This window comes from Passer domesticus, chromosome 2 (assembly GCF_036417665.1).
Source record: "Passer domesticus isolate bPasDom1 chromosome 2, bPasDom1.hap1, whole genome shotgun sequence".
Lineage (NCBI taxonomy): Eukaryota > Metazoa > Chordata > Aves > Passeriformes > Passeridae > Passer > Passer domesticus.
The window spans coordinates 74,737,882-74,754,401 of NC_087475.1; the positions used below are offsets into that span (position 1 = coordinate 74,737,882).

General features: G+C 43.6%; 1 protein-coding gene across 2 annotated transcripts in view; it reads right to left on the reverse strand.

The window, feature by feature from the left end:
* Positions 1–132: 132 nt before the first annotated feature.
* The window catches only part of ACAT1 (acetyl-CoA acetyltransferase 1), a 382,585-nt gene continuing 366,197 nt past the window's right edge, over positions 133–16,520 (reverse strand). The window contains exons 2-13 of one of the 2 annotated variants that reach the window (XM_064409365.1): positions 14,169–14,226; positions 12,192–12,239; positions 9,561–9,678; positions 8,578–8,673; positions 7,358–7,458; positions 5,487–5,630; positions 3,520–3,670; positions 2,901–2,996; positions 2,150–2,263; positions 1,720–1,784; positions 927–1,084; positions 133–497 (exon numbers count right to left, since the gene is read on the reverse strand). In XM_064409365.1, coding sequence (XP_064265435.1) covers positions 377–497; positions 927–1,084; positions 1,720–1,784; positions 2,150–2,263; positions 2,901–2,996; positions 3,520–3,670; positions 5,487–5,630; positions 7,358–7,458; positions 8,578–8,673; positions 9,561–9,678; positions 12,192–12,239; positions 14,169–14,226 — 1,270 coding nt within the window. In that variant the 3' untranslated portion in view covers positions 133–376. Of the gene's footprint in view, positions 498–926; positions 1,085–1,719; positions 1,785–2,149; positions 2,264–2,900; positions 2,997–3,519; positions 3,671–5,486; positions 5,631–7,357; positions 7,459–8,577; positions 8,674–9,560; positions 9,679–12,191; positions 12,240–14,168; positions 14,277–16,520 lie in introns of those variants that run through there. The other variant, XM_064409366.1, reaches the window with a different exon arrangement.

Below are 16,520 nucleotides of genomic sequence, written 5' to 3' on the forward strand. Positions count from 1 at the left end.
TCCAGTACCAAGCTGCTGTCATACTGCAGATAATTTTTAGGAGAAAACAACCATTTCCAGCACTCTGTGAGTTACCAAGAGAATTCTTTTTCAAGGGCCTTTAAGAAATGATAGGTCAGTGACAGAGGGAGCCATAGTTAACATTCTTTATTGTCAGATTTCAAGCCAAAATTAAAATTTGACATTGCTTATTTGTACGGTATAAAAACTTGAACTGATAAAACAATAAAAGGCTGGATCAGTAATCATTGATACTTCAGGAAATTTTAGAATAGCAGTTACAGAATTCATCCACTGATTGATAAATAAGATGTAACAGCTACCACTCAGTTTTGATCAGAGAGCATTTAAGGCTGTGTTTCTGATGCTGCTTGGGCTACAGCTTCTGGATCAGTATTGCAGAAGCACCTCCTCCTCCATTGCAGATTCCTGCAAGACCATACTGACCTGCTTTCAGAGCATGCGCCATGTGAACGACAATTCTTGCTCCAGACATTCTAGATAGAAGAAAAACAAAAGAACATAGTTTAGTTTAAAGGAAATTCTTAATTTGACCTACACAGTGATGTTGGCAAAACATAGTACCAACAAAAAATCTGAAACAATCCTTTTATCTGCAGTCCTGTGCAGTACAAATTAAGTACTGGAGCTGGAGAGGAATAAACACAAAGGTTCTTAAACATGGCATTTTTGTTTGTGTATGTATAGCTAACGTTTCTTTGGGAAAAAGAAATCACCTCTGTGTCAGCCTGTATAGTACAGAGTACCTTTACATGCAGTAAAGCTCTTTTAAAGAAGGGAACAGATCTCTCACAACCAAATCAATAATGAGGATTAAATTCAAACATACTCTTATTTGCTTAAAACTTGTTTACCTAGAAGACAATGCCTCTGTGCAGAGAAAACCCAGAGCTTATTTTGCTTACCCTATTGGATGTCCAAGAGAGACTGCTCCTCCATTAATATTTACTTTTTGTGGATCAATGCCCAACATTTTAATATTGGCCAGCACCACAACACTGAATGCTTCATTAATTTCCCACATTGCAATATCTTCTTTTTTCAGGCCAGTTTCACTCAGAATCTAGAAATAATACAAAATAATTAATACTATAAAAAATTAGGAAACCAATTAAAGAAATAATAGGTCTATTTTGAAGTCAGTGACTCAGGCTCCCCATACTCTGATTCACAATTTCACATCTAGGAACCTCTTTGTCAGATGGGAAAAAGCAAATCTGAGGGACTGAACCACAAACTCGAGTTTGCACCAAAGGAGGAATGGAGAGCAGCCCATGCCAAGGATGCATTTCCATCACACAACACTAAGACTGCTGCTACAGTAAGTCCATTTAAAATGACACAGTACTGCTTCACACCATACATTTCAATTTGTTTTAGAACAAGTCTACCCATGTATAACCATACTTATTTTGCCTTTTGGGCATACAAGCTGCAGAACTTCAAAGGTGTAAACATGTCCAAAGTTGCTAAAAGCAGTATAGTACAATACTCTCTTTCAAAATAGGTATGAGAAATTTGTTAACTCTGGAGATCTGCAGTGTTTCCTTGGTCCTCTGTAAAACATCTGTTTTTTGTATTTATGACATCATTATAATTTCAATCCTAATTCAAGAAGACCTACTGAGAGGGGATGAACCAACAGTGGAATGCTAGGGAAGCTTCTTTTTTCCAAAACCCACTCAGTTTTATTCTTACCTTAGGAACAGCATATGCAGGTGCAATTGGAAAGTCAATTGGATCAACAGCAGCATCTGCAAAAGCTGAAAAAAGACAAAAATCAGAAAGGGTGTTTAAAGACCTTGTGTTTTTACCATACATTGTTTTCTTTCTTTGCAAGCAGCAAACACTGCCAAGATAGAGAAATTCTGAATACCATAGTCTGTGAAATAGCTGCATCTAAAATGTAGTGCCCTAGGTAAGCCACACAATAAAACTTTCTGATTTTTATTATTATATATAGAAAATTCTGTTTATGGTCAAAAGTCTGCTGTGTAACACTTGAAATTTCAAAGACTGTACTGGGAAGATGCAGCCATAATGTCAGGTAACCAGACAGAACTCCCAGTCTGAGAGCAGACTATAGGAGTATTTTCCAGGACTCTCCTAGAGGTAAAGAGGATCATACCTACTATCCGTGCCAAAGGTTTGACTTTCAGTCTCTTGGCTGCCTCTGTAGTCATCAGCACCAAAGCAGCTGCTCCATCATTCAGAGTGCTGGCATTAGCAGCTGTAACTGTTCCTTGAAAAGGAAAAACATTCCTTAGACAGAGGTGGAAGAGTTATGCAAAACAGCTGTTTCTCCCTGAGTTCATTGAACATGAAATCTCAATCTTTTGGTGAAACCTATTGCACTGAGTTAACTGAAAAACTGTTTGATGAAACAAATGCAGCCACAGGTACTTGTATCCTTATCCCAATTTAGATCCTTCCTTCCATGGCAGCTGCATTGCTGGCACTGTCACAGAATTCCAGCTCAGGAAGGGTTGTGAATGAGGGGCAGTTTTGAGTTAACCAGGAAGGTTTATCAATTACAGATGCAGGAAGCAATGGCAACTCTGTAAAGCCACTCCAGCTGCACAGCAACAGGAGTTTACACGTGGCAGAGACCAAAGCCAACAGTGAAACTGAAACCCACCTGTCACTCTCTTTAAGGTAAATGTCCCAAACTGAGGTGTTCACTGGTTCGAGGTTCTTGGACCATCTTTTAATCCAGGTCAGTTCATGCTGTTGTGCAGCATGTTTCTTTACCTCAGCAGACACTTAAAAATAAAAGGGCTGTTGTTGGGCATTCATGCTCTTGTGACTAGTACTCTCCACCCTGACAAAGCATCCCTGCACTTGGCAGAAAATTAAGCAGTGCTGTTAACGATATTTACCATTTTCTTTTTGGAAAACAGCTTTCAGCTTTGGAACTTTACTGAAATCAACACGTTTGTATTCTTCATCTTCTTTCACTTCTGTATCTGGCTTCCCTGAAATTCAGATTTGGTTTAGTATTCTGTAGAACAGTTGACTAAATACTGCCTCATATAAATAACTTATTTCAGTAAAAAACTGCAAATGCACGTAAAATGCACATCAAGAAATGTGCTTACATAAACTGAAAAAAAAAGTTATTCCTTAATCAAATTTATTTAAAGCAAATCCATTTATACTTCCTAGTGGCTGAACAAAAAGGACAAAGTGCCTATCTTTAATGTAAATTAAAACAAATAGATGTCCTTAAGCCATAACTAAATTCAATAGCTAACTTTCACTAAGACCAAAAAAAAAATTAAAAAAGGTGTGCAACATTAAAGAAAAACTGAAAAACAAAAACCAGATGACAGGTCACTGACTGCTGTTGAAAGTCTGCCTAACAGAAAGTTCTTAGGTGATCAAAGTTAATGTTCCTGAGAGTCACATGTGTAAACAATACAATTGGCACTGAACACAGACAACATTACATCTTTCCATACAAAACAAAATTCATCTCATCACACCTTTCCACAATACCTTTTTTTGAAATAGTGACAGGAACTATTTCATTTTTCAGTACTCCTGACTCCCAGGCTGTTTTGCTCTTGGTATAAGAGCCTATGGCATAAGTGTCTTGCTCCTCTCTGGAAATAGTGAACTTCTTGGCAGTGTTCTCAGCACAGTTGCCCTTGGAGGAAAACAGGTCTGTTAGGTTTGGCACTCCTGAAGATGCACAGCACAACTACCACTGAAAAAACCTCAACCAGCAGATCTCCAGAACTGAATGTGACTAATATTTGGTGTCCATTTCTGATTTACACAGTCATGAACAAATACTAACTTGTGGTTTTGAAATATAATCTCAGATTTAGCAGATGTTTTCTGGATCCAGATTATCAAAGCCATAAAGGAACTTTCCTTGTAAGGCTTTTTTTTTTTCAGTTAACTGCATGCAAAAGTAAATTTAAAGTGCTTAGGACTGACATCTTCAGAGACTGAAGATCATTGTTCAGCCACAGAACCACATGTTCACATCACTTTCCTAGTGTTTTCACTCCATCATTACCTTGCCTATTCCAAAGATCACAAGAACAGGTCAACATACAGGGCCTTCAAATCTCTCAAAACTGTAGAAATAAAAGTATGTATCCCTTTTTTCTAATAACTGAAATGAAATAAGTAGAATGAAACAACCTAATCATTTTATATATAGGCAAATCATGACAGTAATTATATACACACAATTCATCACCATCACTGTCTAAATATCCAGTGACAAAATTTTAAAAAAATCATTTAATCAACTGGAAAGATTTGCCCTTGAAGAGGTTTTGTTCCACCTCTCATTTCATTGGAAAACTCAATGAATCAACATAAAACCCTTTAGTATTGTGTCCCTCCAGTTCTTCAAATAAGCAAGTTCATGTCTATGTAAATAATGAATTTAAAAAGTCTTCAAACCTCAAAGCACCAGCAACTTCGGCTATTGCCAAAACACAGACAAGAGTCATTTCCCAAAGCCATCCTATGGACTTTCTTGTATGTTCTCACACAGACTGTGAAGGCTTTCTAAACAACCTACATCTGCTATAAGACAGACAAAAGGTTCCAACATAATGTCCCAATCTATTAAAACTTGGTGTATTACAGCCAACTGCTAGAATTTTTATGAGGGAAATATCAAGGCCACCCTTTAGATTTCTATAAAATCCTCACATTCAAAATCCATTTTAGCTGAAACGTGGGAATGAATTTCAACATTCCCACACAGCCTAAGCACTAGAGTGCAAAAAGAATAAATCATACACAAGTGATGTCTGTACCAAATCTATGGATCAAAGCAAATATTCTTCGTGACATGTCTCAACAAGAACACCAACTGATCAATCAATTATGCCCTAGAGCTGTGAATTAGCACTGGGTAAAGGTCAGAAATATTCATAAGCTGAAGGTAGCCATTCTCTTTTTAAACTTTTCTTCCCTGGTGATTGTTCTTGACTGTCTTTGAATCAGTTGTTTTCCAAACCCATCCTAAGTTTGCCCTTGTTTGTCCAATTTAAGTTACCCTGCTGGTGAGTAAGCACACCAGCTGACTCAAACCTTCCCACAAGAGATATGAGATATGTACTCTGGGGGAGGGAAAAGCATGAGCCTGCTGGATCCTTCAGAGCAGGTATCTTCAAAGACACCAAGCAACTTGATTGCTCCCTCCCTCAGATGGAGCAACAGCAACCCATCAGCAGCAGAATTAATTTTTCTCTTAATCCTTGCTTTAGGTTATTCAGACTGCAGAGACAGGTAATTACAAACTACTGTGCTGTTTTGCTCTTCTGTCCAGTCCCTCCATTGCAGCTACTGCAGGAAACCTGGAAATGGAAGACTTTTTCCTCCTCATATCCAGGTTTGCTAGATGAAGCAGTTTCACAACAACTGTAAGCAAGCTTTTCAGATCTGCATCAGGTCTATCTATGCTTGATACATGAGCACTCTGCAGGAATATTTACCATATGGATATGGTTGTAAGCATCTGTCAGCCCATCTTTTACTATCAGGTCTTCCAGCTTAACTCCTCCATAAGGTGTTGCCCCTCTGCTCATCGTGTAGGGAACATTGGACATGCTCTCCATTCCACCAGCAACCATGACATCCTGCCCAAAGGAAACAAGATAAAATTAATAATCATGCAGTGTGTTCTCCATGACTTCTTGTAGGAACAGCATTAGTAAAAGCTTAAGCATGGGCACTTCATACTTCTGAGAAGTCTTAGAGAAGGAGGAAAAAAAAAACCCTTTAAGCATTTAAAAAGCAACAACAGGAACAACTGAAGATAGGTAATCCACCCTGGCAGAAAGAAGTCATAAAGAAAAAAAAAAAAAGAAGGCTGGAGATAAAATTATCTGAAAAGACAGATAGATTGGAAAGGCAGTGGAGATATGGAAGCAGCAGTAGACTAGAGGAACAAGAGTCCCTGGCATTTAAATTCCATTGAGTGGAAGAGCTGGAGAGAGAGCCAATACAATTGTTTATATAATGGTGTACACTGACTCAAGCCACTGGGAACCATCACTGACTGTCATACCACAGTACCTCACAGCCCACAGCCGGGAAAAACAAACCAATACCAACCCCTCCATAATTAATAGCTCTAAGAGACTAATAACTGGCTGAGCCTCTGATTTTGCTGAGACTGGCAGCACAGCCTGTGTGATTAATTCAGCTGAAAATTCCAGTTCTATTCAGAGCTCATGGCCTACATCTGTCAAACCAACCAAAGGCACAACCACTCTCATGAAGTCATTGGATATAAATGACTAAATCCAAATGTAGCTGTTTGCAAAGACATGCTGGGCCTGGTTCAAAGTCTGGTGACAAGATTTCCATCAACTTCAGCAGGCCCCAGACAAAGTGCTGTTTTCTGCAGGGTGAGGCCAAAGCAATAAAACAGTTGCTTAACTCCAGTTACACTGTGATTTCCACAGAAGGGACATCAAAACTTAAACACTTTACTTTTGTTCTAAACACATACACAAAAGTATTCTTCACTTATGAGCCATTTACTTTTAAAGCCAAAAATATATATAATTGAATTGATTATATTTTCACTTCAGAGAACCAAAGATGCTGCCAAAATGCTTTGGGTGTGGAATTAAAAACAAAACTGAAATGTCTTTCTTCACATTCACACTTATCCCACATTCTTTGCTGCACAGCATTTAATGGCTTACTGAAAATTATGTATTCTCCTATCCTCCCATCAAGTGACAGAATTTTTTCCCATTGTATAGAAAATCTTGTAAGAAAGGTGACAGAGATGAGCAATTCTCCTTCATCAAGCTCTGTAATGAAAAAGCTTCTTCACCAACAATAAATTCTGCTTCTTCTAAAACAATAAATAAGCCTGAAAGACATTTAGTATACTTTTGCTTGAACATGTGTACTTAATTCATTTAAATGTTAACACTGTCTGAAATTCAAATCACCAAAAACTAAGTACATAAAAATTTCTTCACCTTTTCAAAACTAAAAGCTTGAAAGTTCCCTTAATTATATTTTGGGGGCTGGACTGGTAGGTGGGGTGTGGGTAGAGCAGTAAAGAGATGAGGTAAATACCCCCCAAACAATCCACCTTGTTTCTTCAGCTCTAAAAACATGTCTGAATTTTCCAACTCTAGTATTTTTTTTCTGTTTTGAACTCAAACATACTTAAACAACTATAAAATTAGCATTGCATAAATAAACCAAACTCTTGCTAATTAGCTTTATTATCCCAAGCCAAAAGCACAGTCCCAAATCAAAGAGCACAGCTATTGGTAGGACAGGATCTGCAACATTAACTGTGTGGTTTTTTCCATAGAACAGCACAAAATCCACATACCTGACTCCCACACATCAGGCTTTGTGCTGCCATCATGATTGATTTCATTCCTGAAGCACAGACTTTATTGACAGTTGTGGTAGGAGTGGCAATCGGCAGACCTGAGTCAAAGAAGTTTGTACAGCTGTTATTTGGAGGGCAGACTTCAGTATTTTATTGGTGTTTCAGCAATATTTCATATGGCTCCAATTTTTATCTAAGCCCAGGATGTCCAGCTTGCCTTGTTTAGCCTGCCAGGGCAATTTATCTACACTTACCCATAGCTACCATCCTTCTTGGAAACCCCTGCTGTTTCTCCCCTTCCAACAACTGACTTGTGATAAGGGGAAAGGCAAAGAAATGGAAGATCAAGGAAGGGACTCCAGAACTGCTCCTGTTCCCAAAACCCTGATCCCCGCCTTTAAGCAGCATCCAAAGCTGAAAAAGCATAAATAAGCTGCAGAGTTTAGCAACTGGCAACAAGACAGACCCCAGGCAAGGCTGGGCAGGGCTCTGAGCACCCTGATCTAATGGAAGGTGTCCCTGCCCACAGCCGGGGGGTTGGAATGAGATCTTCAAGGTCCCTTCCAACTCAAGACACTATATAATTCTGTGAATGAAAAGAGCCATATTTATCACTTTGCCTAATATGGAAGTAGTTCCTTCTTCAAAAATGTCCAGCAGATCTAAGAAAGTACACAGTTCCTCCCTGACCTACGGGCTTGCCTAGAACCATGCTAAGGTATGGAATCCCACCCCCACAGAAGAAGGGAGAAGAAAATAATTTCTGCACCCCAATAACTTTCATGTTACAGCTAACATTATACAGTGAATCCTTCCACTGTCAGCTCCAGACTCCACAGGAAGATGAGCTGTACACACTCATGGGTTGAAGGAAACTCACTGATTCTTTATCCAGTAAGAATGAAGAATAATGATACAATGAAGGAAAAAAAGTCTGTTTTGTGAAAAACTCAAAGCACACCCATCATTACTGTAAAGTACTGTGGAATTAGCAGCCTGCTCTCCAGAACTGTCTTCTCCAGGTTCTGCACACACTGTGGGCAGTAACATCCCACTTGCATGAGTGCAACGTGCACCCTTCAGCCATCACAGGGCAAAAGCATCCAGGGACTGTCCTGACAAAGGGCTGCCCACCACTCTGCTTTAACTCACAGCCAGTAGATTCCAGCCACATAAAGACAGAAAACCTTCAACCTCAGCGGCAAGAGAAGGAATACCTGCACCCAGAACTGCTTGTCTTGCTGGAGCTTGTCCTTGTCCAGCCTGCAGGACATTGCCCATATAAGCCTCTTTCACTTCTTCCGCAGGGATTCCTACAAAACAAAATTGCTTTTATTCAGGATCTTTTTGACAAAGGTTCCCATTGAAGTTCTCTATCAAAGACTAATGAAACTTGCCACATCCAACCCATGTACTAATAGAACCCAGCCCCTGTGGGTGCATTCCAGATCTGTACCCCCATATTCATGGAGTATGCTGAACCGGTGATCCCCCCAGAAGATAATTCCCCTGTGACCCTGCAGAACAAGCTGCAGTTATTTCACTGAAGTCCACATTTCCAAGTCTCACTAATCACCTGAAAAGCTCAATTTTCATGGACAGTTAAATGCATGACACTTTTTCTGGTGTTAGAATTATGTCTAAAGATAGTGTTGTTTGTTTAGCAAGGGCAAGCCAAGGCCACTGCAAGCTGCCATCACAGAGAAGAGGTCTGCTCTCCTGCTGCATCTCTTGCAACAGCCCTGGTATCCAAGTTCTTGCATTATTAATCCTCCTCTACCCTAAAAAAACCCCACTTTTTTGCTAGATTGAATCCATCAAAAGGCTGACAAGGCTGTCCTTCAAATACATCTGCCCACATAAAAGATGGGCAGGGAAAGGCAAGGCCACTGGTCTCAGCAGAAAGCAGCCTTTGCATCAGCTTAGCCATCCCAACAAACCAAATACCATGTTCAATCACATTTGGATTAGCACAGATACCCCATGGCTACATTCTGCTCCTAGAAGCAGCACTTAATTCAGGTTGAGCCAAAGCGTCACAGTCAACTTTACTTAAATGGCTTTTGTGGATATACTTAAAAATGCCACAGGAGAAAAAATCCAGGACATTGCAGGTTTTTGTTATTACCAAGCCATTGAAAAGACATTGAGCCACTTAAAGTTTTCTTTGTCACAGGAAAAAAAAAAAGTGTATACATACCTGCTCTGTCAATTGCTCCCTTAATTGCAATGGAACCAAGTTTAGTGGCTGGCAGTGATGAAAGAGACCCTTGGAAAGATCCAATAGGTGTCCTTACAGCACTTGCTATCACCACCTCCTAAGTGCAGAAGGACAGAGTAAAAGTCACAATCTCTCTCACAACTGCACACATAACCAGTATTTTTAAAATGTATATACTTTTTATTATTTCATTGATGTCACAGCTTCTCTTTCACCCTGCAAGTGTTTCAGAGCACTAAAATCCATATTAATGCACGCAGCATGGAGGGTAAACCTAAGGAGATTGGTGTGCAGCTGCAGCACTACAACCTCAGCACCACAGAGCTGTGGTGAGATGGCTCACGTGGCTGGAGTGCTGCCATGCAGGGATAAGGCTCTCCAGGAAGGACAGGTCAAGAAGACAGGGCAAGGGGGGAGAGGAGAGGCTTTGTGCTTTATGGGACAGAACAGGTGGAGTGCATTCAGCTCAGCCTTGGCACTGATGATGTTTGCAGGAATCTTGAACATCCTGGAGAAAAGGGGGACCAAAGAAAGCTGGCTGTTGTTCAAAGATGACCCCCTCCAAGCTCCAGAGCAACCCATTTCAATGAGCAGTAAGTTGGGTAAAAAACTCACACACAAAAATGAACCATATGAGTGATGCAAACAGGGACTGAGAATCTGGCACACAGCCTGAGCATGCAGGGATGAGGTTATGAAAGCCAAGAACTGAATCTGGAAAGCAATGTCAAAAGCAACAGGAAGGGCTCCCATGAGCACCTAAGAAGCAAGGAAAATATGGGCCTCCTTGGTGACAAAGGACAAGACTGAAGTCCTGAATGCCTTCTTTGCCTCAGTCTTCAGTACTAAGACCAGCCTTCAGGAATCCCAGGCCCCAGAGACTGGGGGAAGGTGGAGCAAGGAAGATGCACCCTTGGTGGAAGAGGAACAAGTCAGGGCAAACTGGGCATACATAAATCCATGGGTCCTGACCAGATGCCCCCATGAGTTCTGTGGGAGCTGGCAGGTGACTTTTTAAGGTCACTTTCAATAATGCTGGAATGATCACAGCAATTATGAGTGGTTCCCAAGGACTAGAGAAAAGCCAAGCATTACTCCAATCCTCAAGAAGGGTAAGAAAGAGGACCCAGGGAACTACAGGTCAGTGAGACCCATCTCAATCCCTGGAAAGGTGATGAAACAACTAATCCTAAAAAACCATTTCCATTAACAAGAAAATCATCAGGAGTCATCAGCATGGATTCACCAAGGAGAAGCCACGCTCAGACAAACTGCCAGCCTTCTACAGTGAAGTGGCTGGTTTGGTGCAGGAGGGGAGAGCAGACATTGTCTACCTGGACTGCAGTGAGGCTTTCACCACTATCTCCCATAAAATCCTCACACAGAAGCTAATGAACTGTGGACAAGCAGACAAGGAGGGGACAGAAAAGGGCAGAATGGCCAGGCTGGGTGTGGTGATAGAGGTACAAAGTCTGGCTGGAGACCAGTTACCAGTGATCAGTACTGGTCCAGTCCTGTGTAACATCTTCTTTAATGAGCTGGATGATGGCACAGTGCACCCTCAGCAGGCTTGCTGGTGACACCAAACTGGGAGGAGTGGCTGATACACCAGAGGGCTGTAGTGCCACAGAGGACTTCAACAGCAGCTCCTCACCATGAATATTAACACTGCAAGGAAGGGTGCAAAGAAGGTAGAGCCAAACTCTTTTCAGTGGTGCACAGTGAGCAGCAATTGACAAAAAGGAGTTCCCACTGAACATCAGGAAACATTTCTCCACTGGGAGTGTGGCTGAACTCTGGCACAGGTTACCCTGTGCTTGTGAAGTCTCCATCCCTGGATATATTCAAAAGCTCAGGTGCCAGCAGAACGTGTAAGCAGCAGTTTATGACATCCAGCCCTATGCTAGTAGTAAAGACAATTTACTCTTATTCTGCCTCCTAGCTGTAGTGCTACATCCATGTGTGCACCTGATAACCCTGTGAGAGCAGCATGAGAATCTGGCACCACAAAGGTGCACATGCCAGACCTCTGGCTGCCCCTGCCAGCTGTCAAGAAGCAGCAATGAGTGCTTCCAGCTGTACTGATTTCAGTGAAAGTTAGCCACAAAGCTGTGCAGGACCTGGTCATGAGGGCTTTTCTATTTAGACAGACAGGCAAAGAAAGAGAACACTAGGAAAAAAATAAACACAAACAAATGATACTCCTTTAAAACTATGAAGGGCTGTCTATTACTGTAACCCCTTCTTCATGACTGACTTCAGTGACAGTAACAAACTTGCCCTCATCTTTCATGTTGTAACAGCAAGTTGCAGGATAACACAAATCATTTCAAAGGGAGCAGCTGATATCAGCTGTATTTTCCCATTCTGGGTTGACACTTACATGAAGCTTACGTCAGCTGACACACTTCTAATTTTGTCCCACACTTTGCCATTTTTATTTTGGTTGGCTTTCTGACTTATTTCAGATTTTGCAGTAAAATGTGGCTTGGGGCACAACTGACATCATCTTTAAGACAGTTTTTTCGTGATGATTTTTTAAAAAAAGTCAGTGATTAACAAACAAATCCAAAATAGCAGTTTAACAGTCAAATAGTGCTTTATACTTACATTTAAAGTACGCTGTGATGCATAGCCACGGCTTGTATACTTCAGAGCCTGAAAAGAAGAAAATCCTCAGGATCTCACACAAGAAAAACAATGCCATACTGTTTCATTATGTAACGCACCCATTTTCATAGAAGTCATTATTTCAAAAATTAATATCTAGGAAACACTGGAAAAATATGAAAAAAAAAACAAACATAACATGCCTTTGAATAGAAGTGTAGTCTAGTACAGTCTCACCATAACATCTGTGATAAATTGTTTTCTGAAAAATAAACAAATACTCCTTCAAAAACAACACCAAATTCATTTTTTTCAAGTCTGTTATGTATACCTATAGCATATATCTAAGCTAGGGGTGAGTGCTGTTATCTTGAAAAAGTTTACTAATCCCTCTGTCTGCTTCCCTGGACTTTGTTCATTCATTCCTGCCATTAACTCCACTGCTTTTAAACAGTGGCAGTTTACATCTACAACTCCCACTCCCTTGGTGTTTTATGAACAAAAATGAAGATAACCAATTCAGAACATCACACCAAGACAGGATAATAAAACAAAACCAAGAAAAAGGGATTATCTGAGCAGTCCAATTCACCAGCCAGTAGCTTCATCTAATTAAGCAGTGCAAAGATATAATTTTATATCTGTAGGTATTGTTTTATATATTAACAGAGTGATCTTTCCACTCATGGCTTAAACCACTTTCTTTAGCCATTTCCTGAGACAACATTTCAGCACACTGGAAACATCTGGCCTTCTATCTGTAATTACTAAATTACAGCTAAATAAATACTAATTAAAACAATTGCTTAAGGACATCCCAAGAATACCTTTTTATAAATTAGACAATACCTTCTGGTAGTGTCTCAACACAAAAATTTAGCCTGTTTCCCCTCTTCATTTGCTGACTTTCAACTAACAAAAGGCTGATTTTTTTTTTTTTTTTACTGTTCTGAATTAGTCGTTTGATTTTTGTTTTGTATAGGGATTTTTGTCTGGTCCTCTCCCCAGCTCAAGTTATAATAGCCAGCAGGAAGTTTTAAATTAAAGTTCTCCCTGAAAAGAATGATGTTCCTTAGAGGGCTTTACAGCAGTGAGTGCTTCCAAGGCTTAGCGTCAGAAAAACAAAGCCTAACCAAGCCTAGTAAGATAAATACCAATACTACCATAAATACTCTTACTGCACAAGGCCTGGAATTTTAACTGGACTAACCAGACAACTGTTTACCGAGAGCAGCTGGCATCTGCTAGGAGCATTCATGCTCTGTCAGGAAGGAAGGAAGGAGGGACCCACTTCCAGAGCTGGTAAAACGCAACCTTCAGCTTCGCACATGGCAACCGGGGTGCGATCCCCTCGCCCTCCGTTTCTCCACAGCACAGCACAGCACAGCACAGCACAGCACAGCTCCCTCCCAGGCAAGGCGGGCACCGCACCCAGGCTTCGCGGGCAGCAGCCCCCACTGCCGGCTGAGAAACAACACCCACGGGTGTGAATTTGTATCTTTGCTCTGCTCCATTAGAGGAGCCCAACCCGAGCGCAGGCCCGGCCCGGCTGGGACATCCCTACGGCTGCACATCCCTATGCCCTGCACATCCCTACGGCTGCACATCCCTATGCCCTGCACATCCCTGCGGGCTGCAGCCGTACCGGACAGGGCTCGGCAGCGGCGGCGCTGACAGTGGAAAAAGCCGCGCTCAGGATCGCGGATAAAGGTCCCGCCGGGCTTACTGCGGGGCCCGGGGCTGCGGGAGAGGCCGCCCTTCACCCACCAGCGGCGTCACCCTTCAGCTCCCCGGCCCGGGACCCGCTCCCTCGCTCGGCTGCTTCCCGGGCCGGGGGTTCCCGCAAGGGTGAGGGAGGGGGCGCAGCCGCCCCGCCGCAGGGGCGGCGTGACCTTGGCCGAGCCTTTCCAGGCCCGGCGGCGTGGCCGAGGCTGCGTAGGGAAGGAGAAGGTAAAGCCGGGCCCGCGGTGGCCTCACCCGCAGCAGCCCCGCTGCCGGCCGCCGCCCGCACAGCATCGCGCCCGCCGCCGCCGCCATGTTCCCGCCGGCGCCCCCGTCACCTTCACCGCCGCCCCCGCCTATCGCCGGCGGCGCCCCGCCCCCTGCCCGCTGCCATTGGCCGCGCTGCGCAGGGCGGTGCCACACCCGCCCCTGCCATTGGCTGGCGCGGAAGGCGGGTGGCGGCGTCAGAGGGGCTGGCGCGTGCGGAGGCTGAGGGGCGCTGCTGCCGCGTGCGCGGGACGCGCCCAGGCCGGGAGTGCCGGGGGCTGGACACCGGGAGGAATTCCTCCGCGGAAAGGGGGATGGACACCGCCAGGGGCTGCCCAGGGAGGCGGCGGAGCCACCGCCCCTGGAGGTGTGTAAGGAAGAGTGGGCGGGGCACTCAGTGCCGCGGTGGGGTTGACACGATGATCCCGGAGGTCTTTTCCGACCGAACGCATTCCGCGGCTCCGCAGCGCCAGGCGCGTCCCTCTCGGGGCCAGGCGGGGCAGGGGCTGCGGGAATGCGGGGGACGGCCCGGGGCGCGGGGCGGACAGCCTGGGATGCCGCGCCGAGAAGGAAAATCACTGGTAGCGAACTGCATGGAGATCAACGTGGAAAATCCTTGCGGAAAAAGAACCAGCCCCCGGGGTGTGTCCTCTCCGCCGCCGGGGCTGCGCTCCGCCCCGGCCCGGCCCTCGTCCGCCCCATGCTGCAGGTTAAGCTGACCCGAGCCGCGGGCATTTAATCCCGTGTCGGAAAGATCCTGCGCGCCTCAAGGTCGTGGGGATGAGAGCGCCGAGTGTCGCTGAGCCCGGGGCGCTTTGTGTCTGGCGTGCCCTGGTGCAGCAGCTGCGTGCTGTTTTCGGAAGGGTCAGCAACTTAATTCCCCCTAAACCCCTTCCTGCCTGGCCGTGGCATAAACCCCTAACACTGTTCCCTCGGAATTCCAGGCTGGCCGAGAACGGTCCCGGCCGCTGCGCCCAGGCACGACTGATGGCAGCCCAGCCCCAGTGCTGAGTCTCGGGCTGCCCGCCCCAGTGCCACGCTCTCCTCTGCACTCTGCCTTCTCCCCTCATGCTCTCTTGCCTCTGAACCTGGATTTGTGGACGAAGGCCAGCACAAAATCTCTACTGCTGTTTGCGAGCCTGACAGTGCCCCTCTTCACCCTGTCTCTCCAACATGCACAGGGCTAAGCCAGGAAAAGCCTGGCTCTTTCCCTGTCCTGAGCTCTGTGTCTTAAAGGAACAGTTTCAAAACACAAAGTGACTTTATTTGAATTGTGCTGTAGCACACAGTCTAGGACAAGCAATTCTGTATTTGTTTCTGATCAGTCTCTTCTCCTCAACCACTTTTTTAGTCTCTGAAGGAGTTAGTACACGGTTACAGTAACCCACAACCCAATGAAGTGTTCCCCAGAGCTGAGGTCTACAGTCACATAAATGAGCATTTACTTGCACCTTTCCTTCCTCTTGTACCCCAACCTAGAAAAAATGCCAAGAAACAGGCTTTGGCTATAGCACCTAGAAAATAAGAGTATTTCAACAACCTGTTAACTTCCATTTGCTACATTGACTTTTTCTTTTTCTTATTAAATGATCTTCACATTGTATAACTAACATTTGTCAAAATTACTTCAATTGATTTTCTGTTCTTCATCTTATTAATTTCCCTGTGAGAGATTTCACTTTAACTTTGCTCTCAAAAGTAAAATGCTTCTTGCTTTCCATATATATCCAAAGATTCTCCAGACATGCAGCAGGAGGCTGATTGGGCCAGGCACTGGCAAGGGAAGCATTTGTACTCCTTTGCTTTCTTGACTCTCAGTAGTTGATGTTCTAAGGTGGCCTAATCTAGACTTTTGATTTAGAGACAGTTCAAACCATACATAACACAGGAACTGATAAATACTGTCTCAGGAAAAACTGAAGGTAAATACTGTCTCAGGAAAAACTGAAGGTTTTACTCTGAAAGTACATATGTACCATATAGCAAAAACATCCAGGTCGGATGAGGATATTTTTAAGAAATGAGTAATGCAGAACAAAACCCAGAAAGCTCTCCTTTAACTTGCCTTTACTCCTGTGTTATAAAGCTCTTTTTCAGGGATATAACCTGCTAACATTCTTTAATTTTTTCATCATCTCTTCTCACCAAGACTGACTATAATGTACTATTTTCAAAGTCACTCACTTTTGGTGTCTAGTCACAGAGTATTAAAAAGTCACACTGTGCTGCTCTTGCTTTGCTCAGCAGGTGGTATTTGCTTTGGCCATGCCCCAGATCTGCAGAGGGAAGCAGCAGCTGCTGTTCATGACTCCAGCTGTTCTTACAGGTGTTTAAGGTTGC